We start from the raw sequence: 12094 nt of genomic DNA, 5'->3' as shown, positions 1-12094 counted from the left end.
GCGGCCCTGGTCAGGGAGGCGGGAGGGAGGCGGGAAGAGCGGGGAGCCTGCCACGCCCTGTGGCCAGTGGGTGGAGAGCAGGCCCCAGCTCCTCTCCTGGTGTGCTGCCAGCTCCGGTCGCTCGCTTCGGGCAGAGCTGGTTTCCGGGCACCAGGCAGGACATACGAGAGGCCACCGTACCCGGTTCCAGGCCTGAGAGGCTTGCTTGCCAGAGGAGGTGGTGGGGAGGGCGCCACACCCAAAGGGCCCAGCGGGGGTGGGGCTGTGCGTCTGGGCAGGAGCTTGTGGAGGGAGGAGCTTGGTGGAGGAGGAGGGGGCCCAGGAACCTGGGGGGTCTGGCTCCTTGGACCTAGCAGAGTTCCCCTAGAGAGCCAGGGGCTGGCCATCTGGCCAGAAGTGCATAGGAGGACCCTGTGCAGGGCGGGGGGCAGGGGGAGGATGGGTCAGGGCCCTGGAGGCAGCCCGCCCGCAGGCCCTAAGTTGTGGGAACCCCTGCAGGATGTCCGACTGCTGGCTGCGAACAAGGCGCCGCAGCGGGCGGCCGAGGTGGAGCGGGACCTGGACAAGGCCGACGGCATGATCCGGCTGCTGTTCAACGATGTGCAGACGCTCAAGGATGGGCGGCACCCGCAGGGGGAGCAGATGTACCGCAGGTGGGCCACGCCCCTTGCTGGGGGGTCTTGAGGCAGCCGCGTCCCAGCTCATCCCTCCAATGCCCCCCCCACCCCCAGGGTGTACCGCCTGCACGAGCGCCTGGTGGCCATCCGGACCGAGTACAACCTCCGGCTGAAGGCGGGCGTAGCTGCCCCCGTGACCCAGGTGTCGGTGCAGACCGCGCAGAGGCGCCCCGAGCTTGAGGACGCCACACTGCGCTACCTGCAGGACCTGCTGGCCTGGGTGGAGGAGAACCAGCGGCGGGTGGATGGTGCTGAGTGGGGCGGGGACCTGCCCAGTGTGGAGGCCCAGCTGGGCAGCCACCGTGGCCTGCACCAGTCCATCGAGGAGTTCCGGGCTAAGATTGAGAGGGCGCGAGCCGACGAGGTGCGCGGGCACCCCGAGGCGGGCGGGCAGTGGGGGGCAGGCCAGGCCCTGGCCACGGTGTCACCCCTTGCGTCTCCCGCAGGGCCAGCTTGCCCCGGCCCCCCGGGGCGCCTACAGAGACTGCCTGGGCCGGCTGGACCTGCACTACGCCAAGCTGCTGGTGAGTGCTGGCCACGGCTGGACGTGGGGGAGGGCCTGGGAGTGGGGACCGGGCTGACGCGCTCCTGCCTCCCTGCAGAACTCCTCCAAGGCCCGTCTGCGATCCCTGGAGAGCCTGCACGGCTTTGTGGCCGCCGCCACCAAGGAGCTGATGTGGCTCAGTGAGAAGGAGGAGGAGGAGGTGGGCTTCGATTGGGGGGAGCACAACTCCAACATGGCCGCCAAGAAGGAGAGCTACTCGGTGAGGCCGCCTTCCAGTGTCTTCCGGGACTGCCCTGCCCCTGTGGGGCCCCAGCCTGCAGGCTGGTCTCCCCTCGGAGCCTTGCGGGGGGGCTTATGGGAGACTGACGGACCCTGGTGTGGCCCCAACACCATTTCTGAGCCCCGCTGCCTCCGTGTCAGGCCCTGATGCGTGAGCTGGAGCTGAAGGAGAAGAAAATCAAGGAAATTCAGAGCACCGGGGACCGGCTGCTGCGGGAGGGGCACCCTGCTCGGCCTACAGTGGAGGTGGGGTGGGCCAGGCCCGTCGTGGCTGGGGGGGGGTGGGCAGAGGGGGGGACCTGCCTGGGCCGCTCACGCCTGGGGGTGGTGGCAGGCTGCGTGGGAGCGCGCTGGGGCCCCCAGTGACTGGCCGGGAGCCTGAGAAGGGCGACGGTGGGTGTGCAGTCCTTCCAGGCGGCCCTGCAGACCCAGTGGAGCTGGATGCTTCAGCTATGCTGCTGTATCGAGGCCCACCTGAAGGAGAACACAGCCTATTTCCAGGTGAGAACTGGCTCCTCCCCCGGGCTCCACCGCGGCGTCCCTGAGGAGCCCCAGACCATCCTGGGGGCGTGAGGCCCCTCCCCGTGTCTGTTTGTGCCAGGCCAAGTGGTTTCTGTACCACCCCATGGAGCTCGTGTCAGAACCCTCTGCAGGCAGAGGCCCCATCGGCCCCGTGTGACCCCTTTGTCCTTCCCAGTTCTTCTCGGATGTGCGGGAGACCGAGGAGCAGCTCCGGAAGCTGCAGGAGACCCTCCGCAGGAAGTACACCTGTGACCGCTCCATCACCGTCACGCGTCTGGAGGACCTGCTGCAGGATGCCCAGGTGAGCGCACCGCCTCGGCCTTGGCCAGCCCAGGGCTCTGCAGTGATGAGGGGGCTTCCTGAGGCCTGGAGGGATGCGGCAGGTGGCTGTCGGATTCCAGGATGGAGCTGCACAGGCAGACGCAGGTGTGGAGGTGGTGGGGTGCAGGGCCAGCCGGGAGCTGGCAGAGGCTGGCTCAGCATCCGGGCTGCACGGCTGCTTCTCGTGAAGGTTCCTCTGAGGGCGGAGACACGGTGACGAGAGGGGCCGGGGGTGCTGGGGGAGGACATGACGGGGGTCAGTCAGCACCGTGGGACGGGGTGTGGGGGAACTGAGCGGTTAGTGGAGGGGTCCTGGAGTAGTGGCAGGCGGCTGCCAGAGCGGACGTGAGCTCCTCCATCACCTGAGCTGCTGATGCCCCCAGAGCGAGCAGAGACCTGGGTCACCCTGCCACTGGCGCTGTCACCATAGACAGCTCAGTGGCATCTTGGGCCTGATGTCTGGGGCAGGCACAGTCTGAAGGGCTGCATAGGGCAGAGAGGCGGCTGGGTCTGGCGCCTGTGTGCCTGGGGTAGGGGAGGGCTTAGCGGGAGTGATGGAGGGACACTGGATGGCCCTGGGGCCGGGGACCCCCGGGGGCAGGAGCTGGGGGCAGTGAAGGCTGGAGAGGCATTCTGGGGGACTCATGAGAGATCCAGGCAGCCCCAGGGTAGACTGACCACAACCTCCAACAGTCCCTGGTGGGGTTTGGCCCCTTGGAGGGGTGAGATGGGAGGAGGGGGATGACCTTTAGTGGGAGGGGGAGGGGAGAGGACGTTGTGTGACCAAGAGGGCAGCTGGGGCTGTTCTCCCAGAGGGCATAGTGTGAGGCCTTAGGGAGGAGGAGTGCTTAGTCCTGGCCGGGAAGAAAGGAGGGTCAGTGGGATCTGTTGGGGGCCAAGCCCTGGGTTGCTGCTGTGGTCACACATCCTGCTTCCAAGTGGCCAGTGCCCTTGTGCCCTAGGGGCAGCAGGAGGGTCCCCTTGATCTTGGGCCAGAGGTGAGGTAGCAGAGGGTCTTGCTCATTGCCTGGGGCAGGAGTGTGGGTCTTCACGGAACCTCGTCTAGGCACATGGTGTCTGGACGTCGGTCCATGGTCTCTGAGCCTCCTCTCCCTGGCAGGATGAGAAGGAACAACTGAACGAGTACAGGGCACACCTCTCAGGCCTGGCTAAGCGGGCCAAGGCCATCGTGCAGCTGAAGCCCCGAAACCAAGCCCACCCTGTGCGGGGTCGCGTGCCCCTGATGGCTGTGTGTGACTACAAGCAGGTGGAGGTGAGGGCCAGGCTGAGTGGACGTGCACCCGGGGAGGGGCCTGGCCGGGTGGGGCGTAGGCACAGCCGCTCTGTGATGACTCTGGCTACCGTAGGTGACCGTGCACAAAGGGGACGAGTGTCAGCTGGTGGGCCCTGCACAGCCATCCCACTGGAAGGTGCTCAGCAGCTCCGGCAGTGAGGCCGCTGTGCCCTCTGTGTGTTTCCTTGTGCCCCCGCCCAACCAGGAGGCCCAGGAGGCTGTCACCAGGTGGGTAGTCCAGGGGCTGGCAGCGGGAGTGGGTGGCCGTGGGCTGGCACCACGCCTCCTCTGACCGAGCCGCTGACCTGCCAGGCTGGAGGCCCAGCACCAGGCCCTGGTTGCGCTGTGGCACCAGCTGCACGTGGACATGAAGAGTCTCCTGGCGTGGCAGAGCCTCAGCCGGGACATGCAGCTCATCCGCTCCTGGTCCTTGGTCACGGTAGGACTTATGCCACAGGGCCACGCAGGGGGCGAGGGCGGGGGGGGGGCTTCTCACGGGCTGGGCGTCCCTTGCCGATGCTTAGCCCCGAGTGCCGCCCACAGTTCCGGACGCTGAAGCCAGAGGAGCAGCGGCAAGCCCTGCGCAGCCTGGAGCTTCACTACCAGGCCTTCCTGCGGGACAGTCAGGACGCTGGCGGCTTTGGGCCTGAGGACCGGCTGCAGGCTGAGCGCGAGTACGGATCCTGCAGCCGCCATTACCAGCAGCTGCTGCAGAGCATGGAGCAGGGTAGGCGGTGGGCAAGCCCGGCTGGGGGTGGGGTGGGGGGTGGGCCCGGGATCGGGGTGGGGGGTGCAGGCCCCGGGCGGGGGGGTAGGCCCCATGAGCAGGATGTGTCCCCAGGCGCGCAAGAGGAGTCCCGCTGTCAGCGATGCATCTCGGAGCTCAAGGACATCCGGCTGCAGCTGGAGGCCTGCGAGACCCGCACCGTGCACCGCCTGCGGCTGCCGCTGGACAAAGAGCCCGCGCGGGAGTGTGCACAGCGCATCGCCGAGCAACAGGCAGGCACCTGCCCCTCCCTCCTCCCTCCCCCGCCCTCCCCAGCCCTCCCTGGGTGCTGGGGGCGGGGCTCCTGAGGTCAGCGCCTCCCGTCCTCGGTTTCTTCTCAGAAAGCGCAAGCCGAGGTGGAGGGGCTGGGCAAGGGTGTCGCCCGGCTCTCTGCCGAGGCCGAGAAGGTCCTGGCCCTGCCCGAGCCGTCACCCGCTGCCCCCACTCTGCGCTCAGAGCTGGAGCTGACCCTGGGCAAGCTGGAGCAGGTCCGCAGCCTGTCTGCCATCTATCTGGAGAAGTGAGTGAGCCTGCGGGTGGCCGGGGAGCTGCGGCAGTGGGAGGGCTCTGAGCAGGGGGGGCCTGACCACTGTGTGCCGGCGGAGGACGGGACGATGGGGGCCGTGAGGACGGGTCTGCTGAGGGCTCTGGCCGAGAGGTGGGTGTGGCCGGAGGGGTCAGCCCTGATGTGCCGTGAAGGTGGGCCTTCCTGGTGACCAGATGTGGGGAGAGGGGTTCGGTGTAGCTCACCGAGGTATGGGATGGTGGGGCATCGGGGCCTGGGGTGTGCGGGCAGGCAGAGGAGACCAAGGAGGGGCTGGGTGAGGAACACCAGCAGGAAGGGGGCCCATGGCCAGGAAGGTTCAGACAAGGGGCTTGGCCACGGTTGGGAGGCTCTTGGTGGGGGTGAGGCTGAGGAGCTGCAGAGGGGAGGCAGGCGGTGGGGCAGGGGTGAACCGGCTTGAGGCCGAGGTCTTTTTGGGGGGGCCTGCAGTCCACCCCCCCACCCCAGTCTGTGCTTGCCCCCGTGTCTTTGGGGAAATGCAGCCCTTCCCGGGCCCCTTCCTCTGCCAGACCTTGCCACCCACCCACAGCATGTACGTTCCAGCACATACGTTCACGTGGTGCAGACTCTCTTTTGGAAGGATGGTGCGCCATTCTCCACCCCCTTCCCAGCGTTGTCACTGACCGACGGACCGGGCTCCGAGGGCCGTGGTCCTTCTATAATGTCTACGATGTAAACAGCATGTCTGGCTGTTAGCCATTCTTTCTTTATGAAGGCAGATGTGTGAGGAATGTCATGTCTGGTACATGGTGTCAGCCCTTACCCAGTCTTGGGCCTGGAAGGCTGAGAGTTTCTCCCAGGCTCCAGGGCCGGCACACCGGGGGTCTCTTCTGCTGTTTCTCTGGACTGCACAGCTGTCTCCAGGACTCAGTCCAGAGCTGAAGTGTCCCTGGGTCCCAGAGGTCCCCAACCACCCTCTCCCCGAGGCCTCTGTTCTCCCTGACGCCTGTGACCACAGGGATCAGCTGACCACCAGGGTTCTGGTTCCTTGCATGGGAATTGGTACCCCCACCCCCTCCCGTGCTGAGTCCCGTTCTCCCTCCAGGCTCAAGACCATCAGCCTGGTGATCCGTAGCACGCAGGGGGCGGAGGAAGTGCTCAAGGCCCACGAGGACCAGCTCAAGGAGGCCCAGGCCGTGCCTGCCACCCTCCCAGAGCTTGACGCCACCAAGGCTGCGCTGAAGGTGCCTGGGCCTCGCCGTGAGGGCAGGGGGCTCTGGGGGCCGGAGGCAGAGCCTTGGGGCTGAGACCGCACCTGTCTCTGCAGAAGCTGCGGGTCCAAGCGGAAGCGCAGCAACCAGTGTTCGACGCGCTGAGGGACGAGTTGCGGGGGGCTCAGGAGGTGGGTGAGCGGCTGCAGCGGCAGCATGGCGAGCGGGACGTGGAGGTGGAGCGCTGGCGCGAGCGGGTCGCCCCGCTGCTGGAGCGCTGGCAGGGTGTGCTGGCCCAGACCGACGTGAGGCAGCGTGAGCTCGAACAGCTGGGCCGCCAGCTTCGTTACTACCGTGAGAGCGCAGACCCGCTGGACGCCTGGCTGCAGGACGCCAAGCAGCGGCAGGAGCGGATCCAGGCCGTGCCTCTGGCCGACAGCCAGGCCGTGAGGGAGCAGCTGCGGCAGGAGAAGGTGGGTGCGGGCCGGGCCTGGGTGGGAGTGGGGCGGGGGGGTGCGCCCTGTGCCCGCTGACCCCCCTCCCCTCCCAGGCCCTGCTGGAGGAAATCGAGCGGCATGGGGAGAAGGTGGAGGAGTGCCAGCGGCTGGCGAAGCAATACATTAACGCCATCAAGGTGAGGCTTTCTGGCGTCCGGCCACCCTCGTGGGGTCCTGGCCCCCGGGCCACACTGCTGAAAGCTGGCGTCCGGCCGCCCTCGTGGAGTCCTGGCCCCCGGGCCTGGGCCACGCTGCTGAAAGCCTCGGGCGCGCTCAGGCGCAGGGTGAGGGGAGCGGGCAGCTGCTGGCTGACTCCCGTGTCTTCACAGGACTACGAGCTCCAGCTGGTCACATACAAGGCACAGCTAGAGCCGGTGGCCTCCCCGGCCAAGAAGCCCAAGGTCCAGTCTGGGTCTGAGAGCATCATCCAGGAGGTGGGGCCGGGGGTGGGGCTGGTGGGGCTGGTGGGCTGCGTGGGCCCTGAGGCTCAAGGCAGGCCTGACCCTGCCGCCCCTCCGTCCCGCCCTGCAGTACGTGGACTTGCGCACGAGGTACAGCGAGCTGACCACACTCACGAGTCAGTACATCAGGTTCATCAGTGACGCTCTGCGGCGCCTGGAGGAGGAGGAGGTACGGCCTGCGGGGGGGGGAGTGCCTTCCTCCTGCCCTCCTCCACCCCCCCAGATGCCGCCCCTGGGAACCTGGCTGAGACCACTCCCCTCCCGCCTGGTGCCGTCAGCACCCTGCCCTGCAGCACGGCCTGCCCCACCTTGGCCTGGCGCGGCACTGCTCTCCCTACGGTGGCTGGCACTTCCTCTTTCTCCTCTGTTGGCACGTGCCCCCGACCAGGCGTCCTCCTGGCTCTCGTGTGTGTTCCTCCTTGGGATTCCATGCGGCCTCGGCTTGGCCCCTTGCTCTGGAAGAGCTGGGGAGTATTAGATCATGGGCGCTGGGGAGGGAGGGTCCCAGGTGGTTCCCTGTCCTGTTCCTCCCGCTTCCTGGTGGACTCGCCGTCTGGCCTCCCTGCGGCCTCCTCTCTGCAGGCTTGCAGTCCCTCGGGGCTGCACTGCTGCATCACACCGGCTGCCCTGCCCTGCCCCGCCCCAACCCACTCCGCCGGGCCGCAGGAACAGGCCCAGGTCGGGGAGAGGGGCCCTGTGGCCAGAGCCAGGCCAACAGGTGTTCAGCGGGGCTCAGGCAGGGCTGTGTGGTGGGCGCGGCTCGCACGCCCTGCGAACTTCCTGCTTTGCTCTCTCTCTCTCTCCCTGTCCATCTGTCTCCATCGCCTGTCTGCGGGAAGAGGGGAGGACGCCTGGGCCTCCTTCCCCAGGCTGGTGAGCACGGTGGGGCCAGGCTGCGCTCGCTGCCCTGAGTGCCCTGGGCGGGTGCACGCTGTCTCCTTCGGCCGGGCTGTGACCTCTGTCCTCCCTCGACCCCCCACCCCCAACCCCCCCACCGCGCTGTCGGAGTGAACTGTGGTGGTGCCGTGTCATGTGCGCTTCTGGCGGCCCGCTGTGTGCTCACCGCTCTCTCTGGTTCTCTCCCTCTCTCTGCCGCGGCCACAGAGGCTGGCTGAGCAGCAGCGGGCAGAGGAGCGCGAGCGGCTGGCCGAGGTGGAGGCCGCGCTGGAGAAGCAGCGGCAGTTGGCCGAGGCCCACGCCCAGGCGAAGGCGCAGGCAGAGCGGGAGGCACAGGAGCTGCAGCGACGCATGCAGGAGGAGGTGGCGCGGCGGGAGGAGGCGGCGGTGGACGCGCAGCAGCAGAAGCGAAGCATTCAGGAGGAGCTGCAACACTTACGGCAGAGCTCGGAGGCTGAGATCCAGGCGAAGGCCCGGCAGGTGGAGGCGGCCGAACGCAGCCGGCTACGCATCGAGGAGGAGATTCGTGTGGTGCGCCTGCAGCTGGAGACCACCGAGCGCCAGCGGGGCGGGGCTGAGGGCGAGCTGCAGGCCCTGCGTGCGCGGGCGGAAGAGGCCGAGGCACAGAAGCGGCAGGCGCAGGAGGAGGCGGAGCGCTTGCGGCGGCAGGTGCAAGATGAGAGCCAGCGCAAGCGGCAGGCGGAGGCCGAGCTGGCCCTGCGCGTGAAGGCGGAGGCCGACGCGGCCCGAGAAAAGCAGCGGGCCCTGCAGGCGCTGGAGGAGCTGCGGCTCCAGGCAGAGGAAGCGGAGCGGCGTCTGCGGCAGGCGGAGGCGGAGCGGGCGCGCCAGGTGCAGGTGGCCCTGGAGACGGCGCAGCGCAGCGCGGAGGCGGAGCTGCAGAGCAAGCGCGCCTCCTTCGCGGAGAAGACCGCGCAGCTGGAGCGCACCCTGCAGGAAGAGCACGTGGCCGTGGCGCAGCTGCGCGAGGAGGCCGAGCGGCGGGCGCAGCAGCAGGCAGAGGCTGAGCGCGCCCGGGAGGAGGCGGAGCAGGAGCTGGAGCGCTGGCGGCTGAAGGCCAATGAGGCGCTGCGCCTGCGGCTGCAGGCAGAGGAGGTGGCCCAGCAGAAAAGCCTGGCGCAGGCTGAGGCGGAGAAGCAGAAGGAGGAGGCGGAGCGCGAGGCCCGGCGCCGGGGCAAGGCGGAAGAGCAGGCCGTGCGGCAGCGGGAGCTGGCCGAGCAGGAGCTGGAGAAGCAGCGGCAGCTGGCGGAGGGCACCGCTCAGCAGCGCCTGGTGGCGGAGCAGGAGCTGATCCGGCTGCGGGCGGAGACGGAGCAGGGGGAGCAGCAGCGGCAGCTGCTGGAGGAAGAGCTGGCGCGGTTGCAGCGCGAGGCGGCGGCTGCTACGCAGAAGCGCCAGGAGCTGGAGGCGGAGCTGGCCAAGGTGCGCGCCGAGATGGAGGTACTGCTGGCCAGCAAGGCGCGGGCTGAGGAGGAGTCGCGCTCCACCAGCGAGAAGTCCAAGCAGAGGCTGGAGGCCGAGGCCAGCCGGTTCCGCGAACTGGCGGAGGAGGCTGCCCGCCTGCGCGCCCTGGCCGAAGAGACCAAGCGGCAGCGGCAGCTGGCTGAGGAGGACGCGGCTCGGCAGCGGGCCGAGGCGGAGAGGGTGCTGGCCGAGAAGCTGGCCGCCATCAGTGAGGCCACGAGGCTCAAGACTGAGGCGGAGATCGCACTCAAGGAGAAGGAGGCGGAGAATGAGCGCCTGCGGCGGCTGGCGGAGGACGAGGCCTTCCAGCGGCGGCGGCTGGAGGAACAGGCGGCCCAGCACAAGGCCGACATCGAGGAGCGGCTGGCGCAGCTGCGCAAGGCGTCTGAGAACGAGCTGGAGCGGCAGAAGGGGCTGGTGGAGGACACGCTGCGGCAGCGGCGGCAGGTGGAGGAGGAGATCCTAGCCTTGAAGGCGAGCTTCGAGAAGGCGGCTGCCGGCAAGGCGGAGCTGGAGCTGGAGCTGGGGCGCATCCGCAGCAATGCCGAGGACACGCTGCGCAGCAAGGAGCAGGCTGAGCTGGAGGCCGCGCGGCAGCGGCAGCTGGCGGCTGACGAGGAACAGCGGCGCCGGGAGGCCGAGGAGCGGGTGCAGAAGAGCCTAGCGGCTGAGGAGGAGGCCGCGCGGCAGCGTAAGTCCGCTCTGGAGGAGGTGGAGCGGCTCAAGGCCAAGGTGGAGGAGGCGCGGCGCCTGCGCGAGCGGGCGGAGCAGGAGTCCGCTCGGCAGCTGCAGCTGGCCCAGGAGGCCGCCCAGAAGCGGCTGCAGGCAGAGGAGAAGGCGCACGCCTTCGCGGTGCAGCAGAAGGAGCAGGAGCTGCAGCAGACGCTCCAGCAGGAGCAGAGCATGCTGGAGCGGCTGCGGGGCGAGGCAGAGGCCGCGCGGCGGGCGGCCGAGGAGGCGGAGGAGGCCCGGGAGCGGGCCGAGAGGGAGGCCGCGCAGTCCCGGTGTCAGGTAGAGGAGGCGGAGCGGCTGAAGCAGCTGGCCGAAGAGCAGGCGCAGGCCCAGGCGCAGGCGCAGGCCGCCGCCGAGAAGCTGCGCAAGGAGGCCGAGCAGGAGGCTGTGCGGCGGGCGCAGGCGGAACAGGCTGCCTTGAAGCAGAAGCAGGTGGCCGATGCCGAGATGGAAAAGCACAAGAAGTTTGCCGAGCAGACCCTGCGGCAGAAGGCGCAGGTGGAGCAGGAGCTGACCACGCTGCGGCTGCAGCTGGAGGAGACGGACCACCAGAAAAGCATCTTGGACGAGGAGCTGCAGCGGCTGAAGGCAGAGGTGACGGAGGCAGCCCGCCAGCGCAACCAGGTGGAGGAGGAGCTCTTCTCCGTGCGCGTGCAGATGGAGGAGCTGAGCAAGCTCAAGGCGCGCATCGAGGCAGAGAACCGCGCGCTCATCCTGCGAGACAAGGACAACACGCAGCGCTTCCTGCAGGAGGAGGCCGAGAAGATGAAGCAGGTGGCGGAGGAGGCCGCCCGGCTGAGCGTGGCAGCCCAGGAGGCGGCCCGGCTGCGGCAGCTGGCCGAGGAGGATCTGGCGCAGCAGCGGGCGCTGGCTGAGAAGATGCTCAAGGAGAAGATGCAGGCCGTGCAGGAGGCCACGCGCCTCAAGGCCGAGGCGGAGCTGCTGCAGCAGCAGAAGGAGCTGGCGCAGGAGCAGGCTCGGCAGCTGCAGGAGGACAAGGAGCAGATGGCGCAGCAGCTGGCGCAGGAGACACAGGGTTTCCAGCGGACGCTGGAGGCGGAGCGGCAGCGGCAGCTGGAGATGAGCGCCGAGGCTGAACGCCTCAAGCTCCGCGTGGCCGAGATGAGCCGGGCCCAGGCCCGTGCCGAGGAGGATGCCCAGCGCTTCCGCAAGCAGGCGGAGGAGATCGGCGAGAAGCTGCACCGCACCGAGCTCGCCACGCAGGAGAAGGTGACGCTGGTGCACACGCTGGAGATCCAGCGGCAGCAGAGCGACCACGACGCCGAGCGCCTGCGCGCGGCCATCGCTGAGCTGGAGCGTGAGAAGGAGAAGCTCAAGGAGGAGGCCACGTTGCTACAGCAGAAGTCTGAGGAGGTACCGGCCCTCCCTCCACGCGCAAGTGGGTGGGCCCCGGGTGGGGGCCTGCTCTCGGGCGGGCCCCCGACGTCCCTGATTGTCCTCTCCCCTCTTTCCAGATGCAGGTGGTGCAGCACGAGCAGCTGCTGCAGGAGACGCGGGCCCTACAGCAGAGTTTCCTCTCCGAGAAGGACCGCCTGCTGGAGCGGGAGCACTTCATCGAGCAGGAGAAGGCCAAGCTGGAGCAGCTCTTCCAGGACGAGGTGGCCAAGGCGCAGAAGCTGCGTGAGGAGCAGCAGCGGCAGCAGCAGCAGATGGAGCAGGAGAAGCAGCAGCTGGTGGCCAGCATGGAGGAGGCCCGGCAGCGCCAGCACGAGGCTGAGGAGGGCGTGCGGCGCAAGCAGGAGGAGCTGCAGCGCCTGGAGCAGCAGCGGCAGCAGCAGGAGAAGCTGCTGGCCGAGGAGAACCAGCGGCTGCGCGAGCGGCTGCAGCGCCTGGAGGAGGAGCACCGGGCCGCACTGGCGCACTCCGAGGAGATTGCCGCCTCGCAGGCCGTGGCCGCCAAAGCCCTGCCCAACGGCCGGGACGC

General features: G+C 68.8%; 1 protein-coding gene across 1 annotated transcript in view; it reads left to right on the top strand.

Annotated features, from left to right (window-relative positions):
- The window catches only part of PLEC (plectin), a 67376-nt gene that overhangs the window by 18852 nt on the left and 36430 nt on the right, over positions 1-12094 (top strand). The window contains exons 16-31 of the mRNA XM_040625729.1: positions 1280-1441; positions 1603-1707; positions 1867-1962; positions 2159-2284; positions 3425-3577; positions 3672-3826; positions 3911-4037; positions 4142-4325; positions 4440-4597; positions 4706-4884; positions 5975-6113; positions 6197-6553; positions 6631-6714; positions 6907-7011; positions 7109-7207; positions 8143-11523. Coding sequence (XP_040481663.1) covers positions 1280-1441; positions 1603-1707; positions 1867-1962; positions 2159-2284; positions 3425-3577; positions 3672-3826; positions 3911-4037; positions 4142-4325; positions 4440-4597; positions 4706-4884; positions 5975-6113; positions 6197-6553; positions 6631-6714; positions 6907-7011; positions 7109-7207; positions 8143-11523 — 5610 coding nt within the window. The remainder of the gene's footprint in view (positions 1-1279; positions 1442-1602; positions 1708-1866; positions 1963-2158; positions 2285-3424; positions 3578-3671; positions 3827-3910; positions 4038-4141; positions 4326-4439; positions 4598-4705; positions 4885-5974; positions 6114-6196; positions 6554-6630; positions 6715-6906; positions 7012-7108; positions 7208-8142; positions 11524-12094) is intronic.

Source organism: Ursus maritimus, unplaced genomic scaffold (genome assembly GCF_017311325.1).
Source record: "Ursus maritimus isolate PB19 unplaced genomic scaffold, ASM1731132v1 scaffold_9, whole genome shotgun sequence".
NCBI lineage: Eukaryota > Metazoa > Chordata > Mammalia > Carnivora > Ursidae > Ursus > Ursus maritimus.
This window is presented reverse-complemented; position numbering and strand designations above follow the sequence as displayed.